The sequence below is a fragment of the Strix aluco genome, chromosome 3 (assembly GCF_031877795.1).
Source record: "Strix aluco isolate bStrAlu1 chromosome 3, bStrAlu1.hap1, whole genome shotgun sequence".
Taxonomy (NCBI): Eukaryota; Metazoa; Chordata; class Aves; order Strigiformes; family Strigidae; genus Strix; species Strix aluco.
Genome location: NC_133933.1, coordinates 42,963,072 through 42,982,126, shown reverse-complemented (window position 1 = coordinate 42,982,126; position 19,055 = coordinate 42,963,072). Strand labels below are relative to the sequence as shown.

The 19,055-nt window shown below is 43.4% G+C and overlaps 1 protein-coding gene across 1 annotated transcript in view; it reads right to left on the bottom strand.

Annotated features, from left to right (window-relative positions):
• SRD5A2 (steroid 5 alpha-reductase 2) overlaps positions 1 to 18,554 on the bottom strand; it is a 28,319-nt gene extending 9,765 nt beyond the window's left edge. The window contains exon 1 of the mRNA XM_074820661.1: positions 18,249 to 18,554. Coding sequence (XP_074676762.1) covers positions 18,249 to 18,532 — 284 coding nt within the window. The 5' untranslated portion in view covers positions 18,533 to 18,554. The remainder of the gene's footprint in view (positions 1 to 18,248) is intronic.
• Positions 18,555 to 19,055: the final 501 nt, after the last annotated feature.

Here is a 19,055-nt window from a genome sequence, read left to right as displayed (position 1 = left end):
GGATTGCACTCAGGTATTTTTTAACTTTTAAGTTTTTTTTAACTTTTAATTTTTAAGTTGTGTTACACAGACTTCCATTGAATACCTACAGGAGAAGACTGTCAAGTCTATTATCCATGTATAGTCAACACCAGGGCACAACCTGGCACCTAATTTTCTTGTGCCCAATTCAAAATTTTTCAGTTATCCCAGATTGGGTTTAAACAAATGTGACAGTTAAAATGCCAGTTTCAAGCAGCAGGCAATCTTGCTATCAGTTCAAAGGGTAAGTAAAACAAAATACCCCAAAATACTTTCAAAAGTGAAACCAAGCATTTTAACTCTCCCTCATCATGATGTCTACAGATGCCCTGGTGTCACAAACTGGGGTAGAGCTTCTTCACCCCTTATATTCCACTCCTCAAACATCCCACCCTGAGATGGTTTGCCCTTTCCTACTTATTCTTACACACTCTGTAGTAGCCCTAAAAGCTCAACAAGCCAAGAATATTTAAACAAGGAGAGCAAGCAGGTTATTAGCAACCACTTGTACTGCACAGGGTGGACTAAGAAGGTGTGCACAGTGAGACATGCTCTGGCACAGCCTCAAGGACAAAATCTGGGCTACCACCCAGGTCACACACATGCCAGCAATGCCAGCAGGCAGGAGTGCTGGACTGGCTGTTAAGCCTCTGGCAATACCCACTGCAGGTACAGGACAGTCGGCAGATCTCTTGACTGCAGTGTTGCAGGTGTATCTCATCTCCTGACGTAAGGAAGGCTGTGAATTCAGAAGTTGGGCTTTCTTCTGGAGCGGCTGTCTAGCTCCAGCTGCCTGCGGAGCCCACCAGTGCAGAGGGTGTGCAGTGGCTGTGTGTGCCACTGGGTGATGGCCAGCTGCAGGGCATGTCTTCCTTCCCTGGGGCAGAGGGCTGCTCCGTGCCCAATTTCTGCATCACTGGGACTGTGTGAAACCATCAGATAACTGTAATCACTTGCTGGTCAAAGACCCAGTTTGAAAATTCATCTTAAATCATTGTCTAGTGACTGTGATGGGAGCAAGACAACTCCCTTTTTATTTTAATCACACAGATTTACAGATCTAGCTATGACTTTCCAAACCACATGCAAAACATCCTACTTCCATGTTCCTCCAAAGACCCTTGGACAAACTTGTGATGACTACAATTTAAGGAACAAGAAAGATACATATATTACTGAAAAGCTGTATAAGTTCAGCTATATAAAACAACAGTAAACCTGTCATGTCAGATTAATTTCTGAGTATTCTGTCTAAAACAATGTGCTCAGTCTACAATCCTTGGGCTGCTTGTGGCTCACTCATTAAATTCATCCAACCTGAAGCCTGTTCATAGGGACACTCTTTCTTTGTGGTCTCTTAGTAGCAGGTTCAGGGTTGGATGAAGACTTCTGGCAGGAGCAGACTCATCTTTCCTGGGCAAGAGATGCAGGCACACACCTGATCAAGGGATGGGAGAAGGACTGAGGAAACCCTGAGACAGATGGCACCACGCTTGGGTTTGGGGAGTTCTTGAGAAGAAGGACAATGGAGAGCAGAAAGTCTGGGCAGCACTGATTTAAGGCAAAGACAGCAGAAATGCAGAAAGATTCAGTGGCGAAACAGGAAGAGGTGTGGAAGAGACTGCCATACTGAACTATTGGGGCTGCTGAATTTGGACTGGAGTTTAACATACAATATTAGAAAATAATTTATTTGGGAGAGCTGAATAGCTGTGACCAAGAGCTTTCATGATGCTGAAAGGAAGTAAGTTTGAATGCAATGAAAAGAAATTTCTGTAATATAAAAACAACATTGAAGTAAAGAGCTTGGTAGGACTGGGAGAAGAAGGGGGATAACCACAAGTTACAGACTGGCACCTAATTTTCTTGTGCCCAATTCAAAATTTTTCAGTTATCCCAGACTGGGTTTAAACAAATGTGACAGTTAAAATGCCAGTTTCAAGCAGCAGGCAATCTTGCTATCAGTTCAAAGGGTAAGTAAAACAAAATACCCCAAAATACTTTCAAAAGTGAAACCAACCAAAAAAGAGAAGAAAAAGTCTAAAGGTTTGGAATGCATACTCATTTTCATATTTCAGGGGATATATTGTATTCCATTTAAGAGAGGCAGAAGGTAGCAGCTGCCCCAGGCAACTGACCATCATTTACCGCCCTTTCTTTTGAATCATCTGATATTGGCTTCTGCCAAGACAGAGTGCTGACTGTGAAGGACCTCTGCTCTAATAGAGTATGATAACTTCAGGGTTTCATAATGTCTCACGACCCATCTACCATTACACACAAACTGAATGAGTTAAAATGATAGAGTAAACTCCCTAGAATAGATAAGATTAACACCAGCATTTATGAGCAAAGCTGCAGAGTGATACTCACTATCCCAGGAAGGCTGACACCATGGATGACAGCATTTGCAGAAGCCAACTTCATCAAAGACTGACAGTCAAAGGGAATCAGCAACTGCGCTTGACTTCTGGCCACAGAGTTAAATACAGACTTCAGGTTGAATCCTTGGTGCCGGGTCAGAAAAACTCAGTTGCTTATAACTGCATTTGAATAAAGTGGGATTATAGGAAAAATATACAAATATTTGCAAAAGCATGTGTTTCTGATGTGGATGGCTAAAAATAAAATGCTGCTTCTATATTACTATCATAGCTGAAAAAAAACATGATGCATTTGACCTTGATACATTTAAGGAATCTGAGCAACGTAATGCTCAGTTCCAACACTATAAACACCTAAAATCAGTCATTCTGACCATCTAGCACAAGTCAGTAGTGCCTCATTGATTGCTACAAATTTTAGGCATGCTATACAGTTAGCAAAGTAAGAAGGACAAATACAGTTTACAGATGAAATGGAGTACTCTTCACATTGCATACAGGAACTATTAGATGTGCTACACTTAATAAAGTACACGTCATTGAAAAAAGGAAGGAAAATGGAAGGGACAGGACCTAAGAATGGGTATTTGGTTTTAATTAGTAAAGAACTGTGTAGGCTCGACTCCAAGGCAAAAATTTTTGCTTTTCTAAATTCACTGCAACAGCAGGCAGGTTTCAAAAGTGTTTTGCAAGTTTTTTTATAAATTACTTCCTTACTCCTCTTCTTCTTCTTCCATCTCTTCTGAAACTGTCACTGGATAAATCTGGTATTTCCTAGTGATTACCAGCATTCAGTTAGAACCAACAAAGAAGAATTCTTTCTTGTCACTTGTAAAAAAAGGCATTGAATTGTGAAAAGCATTGATCTTTTCTACTGGCTTTAGCAGGTATAGAAACAAAACCCTATACCTCAATTATTATGCATTTTCTAAAGGGAAACTAAGAACAGAATTGTTGGGTTTGGTGCATTAACAAGATGCATCAGCAAGTCACAATCCATCAGCAAGTTACACTCAGTATACATTTATATTAGTATATTTGTTTCTCAAATGTTTCCATTTTGGTGTACAAACACCAAATAGGTTTTAAATACCCTTAATTATGAAATATTATTTTATTTATATTTGTTATTAGCTAACCACTTATTTCTTCCTTTTTGTTTGTAATGTGGAAAGGAGATCTGAGTGAGCTGAAATAAACCTTGTGAAAAATTGACTGAAATCCTATAACCAAAGGTGACTGAAGCAAGAGCCTAGAACCAGCAGTTAATATCTTTCTCGCCATCACTTGCCAAACTTGGCAAATTCATTGGAAAGATGGGGATTTGTTTTTAAAATATTTTGCTCTTTCATAGCCAAAGAAGTTGAAGTGAAGCTAGTAGAGCAAAGGAAATAGGTCCTCTGTACAGATCCCTGTTGAAATCATGACCATCACACACAGACCCACAGTTTGTCCTCAGCCAAGTACTACACAGCCAAGTACTGGAGTGCAGGATGTACGGCATGATGGACCTTTTGTCCAAAAAGCCAAACACTAATACTTGTAACAGCCTCCTTGACTGGGAGTGCTATATATCTACAACAGCTGGAGGCAGGACTCATTTCCATATTTAACTTAGGTAATCCTATTTTCTTAAAATAGGTTTGTTGAGTGAAGGAATTGACATAAATTAGATATATTATAGGAGAGGGACGGTAGCAGCAGAAGGCCTTGACCCATGTCTTGACCTCAGTAAGATTTTTTACACTGTCTCACATGTCAATCTTATAAGTAACTTGGGGTTTCCTGGTTTAGAGGATGTTATTTTAAGTGGCTGCAAAATTAATTGATAAATTATATCAAGGGATAGCTAACAATTGTTCCCTATCAAACTAGAAGGATATTTTGAGAGAGGTTCTGAAAAAGACTTTTCTGGTACTACTCAGAGGTTTGTTTCATGAATGATACACCTCTGGGAAAAAAAATAACATTCCTGATGTTTGTGGCTGGCACAACTCTGGGAGATGCTGAGCACACCAAGAGTGAGGGATAGAGTTTACAATAATCCTGAAATATTGGTTTCATAGTTTTAAAACAGTAGGTGTGATCAGTGAAGACAATGGCAAAATACTGCACTTGGGTAAGACTGACAAAATGTAAAAGACAAGCTGGAGAACAGGCTGGATAGTAGAGGGAGTGCTGGTAGCTGAGCATGAGCTAATGATGTCAGGCTGTTGTGAAAAAGGCGAATGTTAAAATGTAATGTGGGAATGGGAGTGCTGTTGGAGACACCTGAAGTAATCATTCCCCTTTGCATGGTGTTAATAGGAACTTAAATTATACTGTGTCCAGCTGAACTCTGCACTTTACAGAAGATGAGGACAAAGTGGAAGCAGCCCAGAGAAAAACAATTGTAGTCTAGGAAATGTGACATGCAGAAAACTGAAGGACTCAGGGTTGTTTATACAACTGTATAAAAAATTGCTGCAAAGAAGAAAGAAATGAAACATTCTCCTTGTCTACCGGGAATAAAATAAGAAGTAACAGGCCTAAACAGCTGTACAGAAAATGCAGCTTAGGCATTAGGGAAGGACAGAGAAGCACTGGAACATACTAGCTGAAGGGTTGAAGGAATCTCTATCAATGGCAATTGTTAAGGACAGGCCAGACAAACATCCATCAGGAATGAGAAGAAAATTTGAGGACTATGCGCAGCCAGGAACTATCTGGGAATGGGAACTTGGAGCTATCTTTGTGAGAGAGAGGCTCTGACAGAAGCTGGGGCGCAGGGATGAGATCTGGAATAAGCTGAGCAAAAAAAACAGCACAAGAAAATCTTTTGCTCAGGCTGCAGACTGAACTCAATGCCAGGCCAGCTATCTCAGCTGAAACCCTAACTAAACTTGGTCCAGATTTATACTTGTATGGGGATTAGAGGACAGGACAAAGGTCAACACGACTAGAGGGATTGTGGTGACAAAAAATGTGCAGATCTCATGGTGTTTCATGATTGCCTCTACTGCTTGATCGTATCTAAAGGGCAGCAGCACTTAAAGATTAAATGTCTGTTGTTTTATCTAAGCAATGGTGTGTCAAAGGCTTAGCCAGCCAAAGCATATATTTCAGCAAGGTATCTCACTCTTTTCTTCTCCAGAAATAACCACTCGATATTTATGAAGACAGATCACTTTGTTCCTATTGCTAAACTGTGGGTGTCTGCCAAAAGCATGAAACGTGTGCCAGAGTAACTTAACCAGACACTACGCTACGCACTTCAAAAAGCTCACTGCTTCACTGGAGCAGAGAGTTCAGAGAGTTCACAGAGGCTGAGAGTGTGAGCAGAACAAAAGGATGCATCTACATGAAAAATGGCACAAAATCCAAGGATACACAAATCTGTGCTCTTACAACTGCATTTATCAGAGAAAGTGTAATTATTTTCCATAAGCAGTCCCACATGGGGCTGAGAAATGACCAAAGAAAGCCAGACATTTGGTAAGCTATCCCTCTCCAAAGATAAATCTTGGTCAGCCTGTATCCAATCAACATACCCTAGACTCTAGAGTTGCAACTAGAATTGGAAGACACATTGCTAACAGTCTTTAAAATACCCTTAACTGGCTTTTTCCATTCTAGTAATTCCTTCTTTTCCTCTTCTATGCCTAAACTCCTGCTCTGTCTCCATTCTGCTCTTTCAGCCTTCCTGACTTTGTCCTTCCTTCTTAAGATTCTCATCTCCTTTATGGCTCTTCATGTGCTTTTTTTCCAATTAGGAGTTGTCCCTCTCGCTGCCCTACCACTGCACTCTGCCTCTCTTTCATTGTAGTTCTTTCACCTTTGTCCCTCTCCTTCTGCAGTTATGACTGTGTACCTTTAGCAACAGGATTGCTGCTCTTGGGCTTCCTAGCAGGTCTTTGTTTCCTCTGCAGCAACTTTCCTAGATCCTGTAGCTGGAAAGGACTCAGTAATGACACAGGATTAGTATGGTTTATATTGACCTGTACATGAAAACACATCACCCCTCCTATACTATTTAATTCCACATTCTGTTGGCTTTGCGCTGACTCCATAGTGTCACATTTCAATAAACTACAAACTCTTTGAGTAACTGGGACATATGACAGCATTGATCTACACAGTTGCTGCAACAGAAGCTGGTTGTTTGTTCCAGAGCAACAGTGGGCACTCGTGGACATGAGGAGAGGTGCAGACCTCCCGGGTTTCCTCTCTCCCGAGTGCCCATGCAATTGGTTTGTGTGAGGGAGGAACAGGCCAGGTACCTGGTGGTGGAGGATTGCCAGTGCCAGTCTCTAGCTGGGGAGCCTGTCCACCCTTGGGGACCTGTGAGTGTCTGAGATACACACCTAAAAACACGGGGGCATTAGGTGACAGCCAGCTGTGGAAGTCTCACCCTCAGCACAAAAGACTTGACCCATCTGGGTTGTTTATTCTGCTACAAGTAGTTCGAGATTGTAAGCTATATGTTGCTGTAAAAAAAACCCAAACCAAACCAAAACAAAAAAAACCTGAGAAAACTGAGGTTGTAAACTAAAGCAGTTTCTCTCTAGCTCTGTTTTATAGATGGTCCTATCAAAACCAGTTCTAAGTCCTGCCTCTGCTGAGAGTGCCTCTTTCAACATGCAGCAGGGTAATGGTAGAAGATTTTTGACTGTTTCACCACAGTCCACAGAGTTCAGAAGTGCATCACCAGGTCATCTTCTTCCTTACTTGTTACTATGCAAAGAAATGCTATAAGAAACTGAAAGATTCAGCAATAAACCTCTGCAGCAGTTTAGGCCTGTTGTGTGTTGGGAGTGTCTTCTTCATAACTGAAATGGCCAGAAACACTGCATACATTTTTTTCCAAAACAATCAAAAATGTTAAAGCTGAAAATTATAATTTCTAAACCCTTAGGCTCACATTTTGAAGAATATTGGTTGAAATGTTTTACTCTTGGAAAGGTAGTAATCCAAATTTCTTCTGAACCCGTATGACCTCATGGCATCCATGGCGGTACAGAGAGGAACAAAATTTGAAATGGCCCGGTCAGGTCCCGAGTTTGTGCTCACATTAGAATGATCAGAAGACTTAATATCATCTTTTTTTTCCTGTGGAAAAGTGCTACGATGGGCTGACTCTGACTCACGGTCACCTTTGCTCTCTCCCAAAATGTGTTAAAACATTTCCTAACACTGAAAGTTGTTAAGTGAAACACTCAACACATAGGAAGTGTCAGTATTAAAGTGTCTCTTGATATCTGGATACTGCCCTCTCACATCTCCTTCTCCCTTCCATTTCTTTTCACTCCTGCTCCACCTTCTGCCCTAGCTGTTTCTAACAATTCTCCTACTTATCCCTTCCTGTGCTACTCTCTTTCACCTGACCTTTTTATCTCTTCCCACCTTCTAGCCCTGACTGTAAGTCTCACAGTGGTTTTATTTCTCTGCATTCAAGACTTGTATTTTCCTAATCCATGCTGCCAGGACTCCAGCTAGCAGACCACTTTTTCCCTGTTGAGTACCCTACCTGCCAGAAATGCATCAAAAATCCTGCTCTGCCCCTACAGTCTCGGCCTGGACAATACTTGGCTGGATGGCAGGTTCACACACAGTGATCCTACTTATAGCCTCTGATGAACCAGAGGAACTGCTCTGCATGGGCAAACTCTGGAGATGTTTGCTGACAAGCTGACAAACTTTATGTTTGAACAAATACAAACGCATTTCTCAGAAACAACTCTGCCAAGTTTAAATTGCTTTTCCTGAGAACAACCAGAGACACATATCTACACTCTAGTAACCTTAACTCAGGCCAAGTTTGAAAACATGATTCTCTTTTTTTAAAAAAAAGGGTTCTAAAGAGGAGCAAATAAACACAAAGAACTCAATAACATAACGTAAATACAACTTTTTTTTCCTGTCCTTCATTGTTCTCAGGAGTGGCAAAAGTTTTATAGATGCACATGCATTGTCCTACCCCAGGTATGTGACAGGAGTCACTGGAAGGTTTGCAGGACCATGCTGTCCAGAGGTATTTTCATGTGCATCTCTAGCAGGAGACCACGCTAATGTGACTAGACTGCTTTGAGTAGCCCAGCTAGCTTATTCAGAGCTCTCTTCAGCCTTCCTGCCCCACACCAAATGATGACATGAAGACCTTGCTCAAGGGGATTTGGCTTTTTAGGAAAGTCACCCAGCCCATCTTTACCAATACATCAAAGTGCTGCAGGTTGTCACTCTGCCCCAGGATCTGCTCCAGCAGAGTCCTGCCTGGGAATTGATCTGTTCCTTAACATCTCTGATAGGCAAACCCTCTTTCTCTAGTAGACAGCACATCTCTTTGCAGACAACCTTGATACAGTGACATTTTCCAAAGACATTTCTGGGAGGCAGTCTCCCAGCATGGAAAGTATTGGATTAAGTTGATGAACTCTAGCACAGTTAACAAGTGAAACAGCATTTTATATATGGCAAAAGTTGACTGTGGGTGTTGCTACTCCATTACCTGTCTATAAAGAGTAATTAGGAAGGAAGAGGTCAAAACTAATCTCCTTCAAATGTGACCTTCTTTCATTGCTATTGCAGTTCACATTTTGATGCGTCTTTCTAGGAATGGTGAAACTTTCTGCCCATCCTTAAGTATTAATAGGGCAGCACTTGATGTTTCAGAAGTTCACAGCTAGATAAAATTTAGCTGGGTCTTAAATTGAATTTGCAACTATCCAAAAATAGATACATTTTTCTTCTTATCAGTTGACTTTTTCCATGCATTTGCACTGAATATTTTAACCCAGTTTTAGTATTAAAATTTTTTTACAAAATAATTTCATTACTATTGTTATATCTATGAGATATTCCAAAAATAATTACAATGTCAGCTGAGTGGTCAGCAAAGATTAACACAGCTCTTATGTTCAAATGGTGTAGACGTACATTAATTTAATTATTTGACCAAACTCAGTGAGGATCACCCTACTGATCAATTCACCTGCCAGATTCAAATCAACATCTAGAGGGAAAGAAGGACACTTCAAGGTGTGTAACTTATTTTGATTTATAGTTTGAAAGTATTTATTTGTCATAATTCTTCTTGACCAAAATGACTTTAATTTTGAAGGAGATACCAAGAATATAACTTATGCCAAGGGAAATAGGTGCAGTGTCTGGGATGGACATATATTTATAATCATACTACTAGGAGGTTATTTCATAATTTTTTCTTCTTAACAGAGTTTCCTAAAACTGGGAAATGACCTAATTGTATAAGCTTTTGAGTACACAAAGGGGCTTGTGAAAATTTGTCCTTTTGTCAATCTATATTTATTGGCTCAGTAAAAAAGTGCTACCTCCTCCCATAGACTTGTGGACCTTGAAAGAGCAAGGTCCACAACAAATTTCCCACTGTGCATATGGAATGAATCTTAATGCTTTTCCCTTGCTTGTTATTTCCTACTGAAAAGAGCAGCCCCAATAAGGGAATAGTACAGACATCCCGTGATTAAAACAAGTAAGTTCTTTGTTTCATAAAAGCATTATTATTTGTAAGTAAAAACGTTTACTGAAACTCCTGTATATAATTTAATCTTTTTTCTCTCTGTCTTAGTATAGCCCTTTATAACCCTGCTTTTCCAATATCAACAGCAGGAATCTGGTAATGCAAATCCAGATCCTCACCAGTCTTATCAAAGCTCAGTGGAGTTTGGTGCTCAGAATGCACCTTCTAAAAAATAAGGCTTTAAACTCCCAGGATAACAAGTGTTGTAACGTCCTCACTGGGCCCAAACCTCACATAGGTGAGATCAGAGGGGCCTGCTTGTGCCTTGGCGACAGCCTCATGGCTGGGATTTTAGGTCTTTGCCCTGGGACTGCAATCTGAACAGCTCTCTGCAGAGCAGCTGGGATTGAGCGCCCACCAAGCCTTTGCGTATTCATCAGTGACAGGCAAGTAGGAGTGACAGAGAAGTTTCAGAGGAAACATGAATAATCCTTTAGCTATGGCCCTGCTCCAGGTAGCAGAGATGGAATGAAGAGAAAAAACTTCTGTGACCTGCTCTGTGTGTATTGTGCTTCCCTTTATTTCTGGAGGACAGAACAGACATTCTGTGTATGGAGCTCAGGCCAGTGGACTGGCTGCAAGACAACAAATGTCATCTCGAATCACAAATTGTGTACAGCACGCAAGCACACAAAACCTTCTTGAACAATCAGATTAAGTAATTATGGCCTTAGGTGGCACAGTAGGATCAGTGGGTATGATGAGGAATGGAGAGCAGGAACATGGCACACAATAATGCCTATCTGGGAAGAAAACCTGGAGCAAAAAAACCCCAAACCATAAAGGATTGTAAAGCTGCCTTGTAGTGACAAACTAGCACAAATGGATTGGCATCAGACAGAAATATACTGTTAACAGGCATGTTGTCTTGAAAGGAAGTAAAGAAACGTAAAAGTCTTATCTCTGCAGAAATTCTTCCAGTCCAAGAGATAAAAGGAAAAATTATGTGGGTACACTTTGGGCTGGGCAAAAACTATAGGTTTCTGTAATGTTAGCCGCCTTTCCAAGGGGAAAGGAATGTATAAATAGAATTATTTGTGCTCATAGTTCGGAAGGCAATCAGCTAGTATTCTATTTTGAGAGCATAATTAGGAAGTATTTAATAATGCTAGAGGAGACTGCAAAGAAACAAACTCCACACCAGCACCGGGTACATGAAAATATTACACTTCTGTGGCAAAGCATACAAAGAGAGACTTTTGTTGACTATCCATACATTAATTTGAGGAACCTGGGTAAAAATAGCAATGAATCTAGTATGTTCACTGAAGAAATTAGATATTAGCATTACTGAAACTCACTGGGATAAGTCACAAAAAGTTAAACTCGTTGACTGGAGAGAAAGGAACGCACGAAAGAGGCAGAGTGAATGGCCAGCCTCTGTTAGGGATATCGCTATCAGATCTAGAGTTACTGATAAGTCCAACGAGCAGGAGAGAGGACACAAATATATTACTGTGTAGCTGGTGAAGGCCAAAACGACTCTGGTTAGGGCCTATTGCAAAGCATCGAAGTGAAGCAAAACAGAGAATAGGATTTGTTACTTGTCAAATACCTGCATGTTGTGTATTGCAAGATTAATGATAGGTTTCATGAGGCCAATAATAAAAGTCTTTAGTTATTGACACATAATGATGGTGACTTTCTAAGACAAAAGGATAAAATAACTATTTCTATGAGAGGAAAAAAGTAATCTCTGGATTTAATCTGGTGGTTATTATATGGTCTGATTATATATTATTAGCGAGGAGAGTACCACTTGGAAAACTAAAGACATACTTCAAACTTAATCTAATCGCTCTGTTTACCCACTTCATGTTTCAAAAAACATAACTAAAACTCCTTATGAACTAATACAAAATACCTCTACAAATTATGAGCAAATTAATTTATAAATGACATACTCATTTGGGGCCAGCATCTGTCTGCATTTCTCTGGAGGCCTGAGCTGCTTTTCTCGCTGATCACAAGTAGGCACGCCTACACAAAAAAATGACCAGCTTGTCCAGGTAAATGCTGCACCTGCCTGACCAACCAGGCAGTACCATAGGCTTAAAAAGGGACTACATGAGCCACATTCTGCAGAGCCTGGGAAGAGGGAGAGTCTTTTTCTTTCTCCCCCCAGCTTAGATTTGGAGACAGAGGAACTGGCCAGAATGAGTGTAAAAAACTTATGCAGGGATACTGTTTTCAAATGCTCCTGGTTTCCCATTCTTTTGCCATGAAAGTCTGCATTTCTTGATCTTTTTAGAAAGATGTCAATTTGTAGGAAACCAAGTACAGGCACACTAAGTGAGTTACCCGCAACCAACGGGGTTTAGGGATCCAACCTGTGTCTGAAAGAGCAGCACACTTAATGTCTGTCACATTCACCTGAGTGCACTTCAGAAATTAAACCAGCAAATTTATATATATATATATATATACACACACTAACAGAGTAAAAGCTTGGAAACAAAGTTGCAAGAGAAGAAAATAAATAATTAAATGTAACTCTAGGTGGCATTTGAAACTGAAATGCCTCTTTGAATTGCTGATGCCTCAGCTACTACAGGCAGCAGACTGGGGGGCAAATGCAGCACCCTCTCTTTTACACCAGTGTCTTCAGGACTAGTTTTGTAGGTCAGTGAGACAAGGCCTTCCCTCCCTGTCACTGTGTATGGTGGCATCTCCTTGGCCCCTCGCCACTCTGTCTTTCTCACTTCTGAGAGAAATGCAGCATTAAGGTTTATATGGAATTTGATTGTGATGGCTTCCTCTCATCATCTTACGTCTTGTTTCCCACCTTTGGTCTTTGAAGCTGGACTGCAAAATGGAAATGCAGCAAACAGGTTTCTCCCCGCCACCTGAGGGCTTCAGCTGGCATTCTCACTGTATTCCTTAACCAGCACACCCCCTTTAGCAGGAAAGGCTGTATTACAAACTACATTTCAAAGCGAAATACTTTATAAGCCATTTATCACAAGAAGTATTCCTGTATATACATCTTATGCCACTCATCATTTTCAGCTCACATGGCCAGCTTTTCACGGAGATTGCACATACAGATGGCAGACTTGGCATTCAGTGCTTTTCTCACTTTCTTTCTCCTTTTTTTCTGCCTTCCCACTCTGGTAGTTTTGGAGGCCCTACCTTATGAAAGTGAAGAAGCTATGAGCTTATCTAAAACAGATGTGATAAATTCAGATTTTTACAGGACGTTTGTCTTAGCATCATAGAGCATTTGGATTTGATTAAATTCACACCATGCTGTAGTAATAAAGTGCACATTGAGAGATAAAGGGCTGGCTAACTAAGGACAGCAGACCAAAAAGCAGGGGGTGGGATTGGGGATTCCTCCCTCCCCTTTCCTCCCCTCAGCAGCAGCACTAACCTGCCTTTAGCCCTTCATGAAAGCCTCAGGGAACACACCATCTTGTGCTTGTCACAAAGAGAGAGGCTGCTGCCTAGTGGTAGCAGAGAACGATGGAGAGCGTACCGCTGTCATGGTTCACCACAGGCTGCTGGACTGCTGCTCCCGGGCCAAGGCAGGAAGGAGGGAGGTCTCCTGGCTCCATCCACCTCCTTCTTGCACCCTCTCAGGCAGCAAATCTTTGTATTGGACTGCGGGGCGGGGCGGGGGGCGCTCTTTGGCCAGCAGTTGGTACCCAGATGACCATCTCCCTTCTCTTTTAGCAGTGGGCTGGATGGGAGCACACCACCTGCCAGACCTGGCTCACAGGGCTCCACTGGGCAAGCAGAGAGGTTCTACAAGGTCCTGGTCAATGAGAAACCATCAGCATTAACCCAGGGAGTTTCCAGAAGAGGATCAGAGTGGTCCTTACAACACTCCTCAATGGCTTTACAAGAAGTACAAAATTACCACTGATAAAGCTGGCAAATGACACGAGTTATAGACAACTGGTAAATATCAATGTGGGTAGGACAGCATTACTGAGCACTAAGCCCATACAGAATAGTTACTTTAAAATCAAAGAAATACAGCCATACGAACACAAACCATTCCTAAGGAGTTGTAGATTGTAATCTTGGTTACAGTCGTGGTTACACCAGCTCCAGGGTGTTCAAAGTAGCCTGGAAACACAGGGCTTCCTAGTGTGACTCCAAAATAAAAAGCACTCTTCCGATCTGTAAGCATGGGAGTAGCATATAGGAACAGGAAAGTGATGTCTCTAGATGCGGTACTACAATGCTGGTGGTACTATAACACTGATATCTTCATTTTAAAATGGATATAGGAAAGGAGGAGAGGAAAAAAGCCACAGGAATCATCTGAGGGCTGAGGGAAAAAAATGTCTTGCATTGAGGGCCTTCAGCTGTGGTTCAGTGACATTATAAATCTGGTTTAGGATACCTCAGATCAAACAAAATGTGTTGTGGCTACTTGACACCATGTCCAAAAGCAGGACAAATTAATTTTGCTGGTTTAAACCTGTTCCTAAATTTATGAAAAGGTAATTTTATCCTGACCAGCTTCGTGCTGGATGAAGTATCATGTGTCTGTACCACTCTAACTCTATGTCAGATCAGGTAATGTCTGTTCCCCTGTAGCTGGCATAAATCCAGCATAAAAACATAAATTCAGCATAAACACCATATCATGTGCAGTAGCTAATTCATCAGAAATATGATCATGTGCTGCTATATTATCTGGATCACACTGGTGCAGATGGAGGACCTGACAGCTCTGTAACAAGCAGATTGAAAAGATGATCTGATTACTGTATAAGTGATATCATGGTAAGAAAGTACTAAAGGATACTAAGGAGTGCTTTAAATTAGCACAGAGTGAGAAACAGCACCACTGGGACAAAATCAAGGCTCGTCAAATTCAAGCAAGACATTTTAAACATGTTGTTTAAGTGATAGTAAAAAGAGTTCAGAAGACTACACTACCAAAGAAAACAGTGGATTCTCCATAGAAAATGATGGATTCTTCACCTCCTGGGGTCTTCAGACCAAGACTTGAAGTTACTCCAAAATACATCCTTCAGCCAAACACAAGCTACTGGGGCAGCACAGCTGGTCATAACATATAGGAAGGCAGAATAGCTAGCAGAGTGGTCTTTTTAAAATCTATGTTTCTCCATTATGGACTATATTGTCCTGCTGAGCATACCTCTAATCAAAGCTTCCCTTCCGCATGTATGTTTGGTTTAATAGATGAGACAAAATTAGGAATGATAAAAGCTTTCCTGTGGAGAGAAAGAAGTCACTAAATTATGCAACAATATAAGAAGAAACTTTTCTCTCTGTTTCGTACAAACATAAAGGAATGCTTAAATACAGATATCAGATGATCAGTAGTAAAAGTAGGAGTAGATTAACAAAACATATTTATAATTAAAAGTGGAACAGTTTTATTCACTTCAAAATTTTCAAGTCAGAAAAACTGCACCATTAAGTAAATGTAATTTTATTATTGATCAATTGTATGTTTTACTCGTTATACCTGCAGTCAAGTTCAATCACAAAAGTATTTGAAACTGTTGTTAGATTATTTCTAGTAAAGATAATAAATTGAAAAAATACCAGGATGAAGTCTGGCTGTTATATTAAAGTACTGAACCTCTTTTCAAATACCGATGCCGATGAAGTGTCCTAACCCAGTGTGACCAGTAGCCCCTGCTCATACCAGTAGCCCCTGGTAATACGGTTAGCATAACCAATGCCATTTTATAAGGCAAACAGCCATAATACATAAGCGTGCTGATCACATATCACACCAACCCCCTGGCTTCTTCTACCCCTTTTTCAACATTGCAATAAGACAGTTTGCCCACCAGTGCTGTCGCCAGGATGTGGTGGCACCCGCTATGGAACAGGGAAACGTAACAGCACATGAGATACCGCCTATAAAATCCAGCAGCTGCACATGGGCTTAGAGAGGAACTGCTGCTGGATGGCAAACCCTGTTATCCCCCGGTGGTCAGGGATGCCTTCACCATTGTCATCTTCTTCCTCCAAGGACTGAGTAACTTACATTCTTTTAGGTGAAGTCTGAGTCTAGATTACAATTATGGTATCACACCCTGATTATGAAGATTTGACTTGATCTGGAGGGTCCAGGTGACTAAAAAGTCTAGGTATATAAAAATTCTAGATAATAAGAGCGCCATGTAAATGATTAGAAATTTTGTTTAACTGTAAGCTATGCTAACTGCTAAAAATTCTGTGTAACAATAAGCTATACTAACTACTAGAAATTGTAGATAACAAACTATGCTGATTGTTAAAGCTTTTTATGTAATAATAAAGCTCTGATTACAACCACAATCCTGTGGCCATTGGTCATTCTACCAAGGATCCCTCACAGAACCTGCTTGTCCCCATAGCATCAGGTGACACCCAGAAAAACTCCTAATTGCAATTTTTGTTGCTCTTTTACATAACAACAGAGCACTAATATTTACTACGACATTTCAAATACTAATTGATTTGGTAGAATCTCAGAATGGCTTGCATGAGAAGAGGCTGCACACTGTAAGAATAAAACTGGAGTAACATGCAGCATTAGAAACAAAATTGTTATACAGACTTGGTTAAAAAGAGGACTTTCATTTTTAAAAGGGAAAAAGTATACTCCAGCCACAGATAAGAAGACCCCAAATTGTTTGAGAAAGAAAATGTATGAAAACACAGTGCTTCTGCCCAAGTCTAGCTGTAATGTTGAAAAAAGAAGCCACTGACTCAAAAGATGTATGCATACCGGTAGGGTAACAGTTCTTTCAGTTATCTAGTGGTGACCATTGATTTCTGTGTTTCTGAAATGATCGGGAATTCTTGGGAACAGCAGAATGCATTAAATTAAATGTAGTATGACTACATACCATCAATACATTAGCCTTCTGGGAGCCAAATGTGTTACAGGTAGTGTCCTCCAGCTGACTTAGTGCAGCAAAGACAATGTTAGTGATAACGAATAGATCTCTAACATAAGTATTTTTGCACTTTAAACCATTCTCCATTTTAAATTTATCTACAACAGCCTAGAGTTTCTATCCCTAACTGTCTGCAGAGATACTGCTGCTGGATTTTCAACATATTGATTTTGGTTGAGTTGCAAATAATAATTTCTGATCAATTATTACATTAATGTTTTCTATTTCTAGGAAGCCAAACAAAAAATAGAAATAGGGATTGGAGTAAAAAATGGCAAACCAAGTCAGAAAAAAGTTTTGCTTCAGATGTTACATAGCTCTTTACTATGTAATGGCATAACGTTGTCACGTGCACCTGCCATTTGTGAAAAGCCTTTTTTTTCTGTGAACAGAGACCCAAAAGTCAAATTCCTCGTGGAAGAACTCCATAGAAAATGGAAGTGGAGCAGCAGATAAAACACACTCGGCTCAATCTGTCAGCAGATATATTCTGGCCATATACTCCAGGACCAAGTCCCCCTGACTGCAGAACCAGGTGGCAACTGTAGAGCTATGTCACTTCAAAGTTATCACCAACAGTGGGTCAAAACTCTACGTTTTCTTTGAGCTCCTGATTAGTAAATGCAGAATGAATTAGAGTTACAGCATTCACTGACAAAGTTTCTAAAAAAAAAAAAAAAGATAAAAAGATAAATTGGCACTTCGGTAGTGAAGTGGGAATGACAAACGGAGCTTAAAGCACCAGCCTCTGTGCAGTGGTGCGGCAAGCCTGCAGGGACCCTGTCCCCGCGCTAAGGGCACAGCCGCGCGGCTCGGTCACTCGCTGCCCCGCTGCCGCGGCGGTTCAGCCCCGGGGCCAGCCCCACGGGGGGCCCACGGCCGGCGCTGCTCCCGGCGCTGCGCTTCTCCGGCCCGCAATAAGCCCCTCGCACGTTCCTTTACATCGTCTTTGGATTAGTTTCACCCAGAACTTTGATCCAGTTTAGCGGAACCTCGTCCCCCCGCCCCCCCCCCTTTTTTTTTTTTTAAGATAAAAATCCAAAGCATACGTCTTCTCCGCTCCTTCAAGCACCCGAGTGGCACCTGCTTCTTCCCCCGGTGGCCGGGTCGGGGCAGAGGCGCAGACCCGACCGGCCCCTGCGTTCGAGCAAAGCCCGGCCGGGGACGCGGAGCGGCCGCCCCCTTCGTCCTCCCGCCGGCCCAAGGACCGCGCAGGGGAGCGGCGACGCAGCCGAGACCCGCCCCGGCCCCGGCCCCACCGCAGCCGCAGCCCGGACCTGCCCCGGCCCCGCCGCCCGTTCCCGCGGGTTCCCTCGCCTCGGCACCTCCCCCTCTGTCCGCGGGAGGCCGCGGCTCTCCGCAGCCGCCGCTCGGGCGCGGGGGGCGGCCCCGGGGGGGCGCGGCGGGAGCCGTGCCCGGCGGCGGTACCTGTAGAAGTAGTGCCAGCAGAAGAGGCAGCAGAGGAGGCGACAGCCCAGCGGCTCCAGGCGGGGCGGGCTGCGCAGCGCCAGCAGCAGCGCGGGCACCAGGAAGGAGGGCAGCTCCTGCAGGAACCAGGCGCAGCGCGCCGGCAGCCGGCCCCGCGGCCGGCACAGCCGCTCCTCGTGCTTCCCGTAGCGGGACGGCACCCGCAGGTACAGCGAGAGCTGCAGCAGCGCCAGCGCGCCCAGCAGCGAGCTGAGGGCCAGCACCAGGCCGGGGAAGCACTGCATGCTCGGGGCGGGCGGGGGGTGCGGGGGGGGCACCGGAGGCGGCGAACGGCCCTCGGCCGGCGCTGGCCCCGGCCTTTAATTAGAGCCGCGGCGGTCACCCCGCCCCGCCCCGCCGCGCTGCCTCCCCTCGCCCGGGCTCGTCAGAGGGCGCAGCCCCTCTCGCCGGCGCGGGCGAGGAGCCCCAGCCCGCCCCGAGGGGAGCTGCCCCCCGCGGGGCTCGCGCCGGCCCCTCCCTCCGCCGGCCCGCGCCGGCCCCGCAGCCCCGGCGGCGGTGGGCGGGCGGCGCGAGGGCGGTCGCTGAGGGGCGGCGGGCGGGCGGCCCCGGGGCGAAGGCGCTGTCCGGAGGGGCGCGGGGCGGCGGCTCCCGGCGGGGAGGCGGCTGCCCCCGGTGAGAGGGGAGCGGCGGGGCTGCCTTCCCTCAGCCCCCGGCAGGTGCTGCGAGGCTCGGCTCAGCGCGGCCCGGCAGTGCCCCCCCGGGTCGCTGCCTGACCGCGGGGTCACCGGGCGCAGGGCGCTGGGAGCA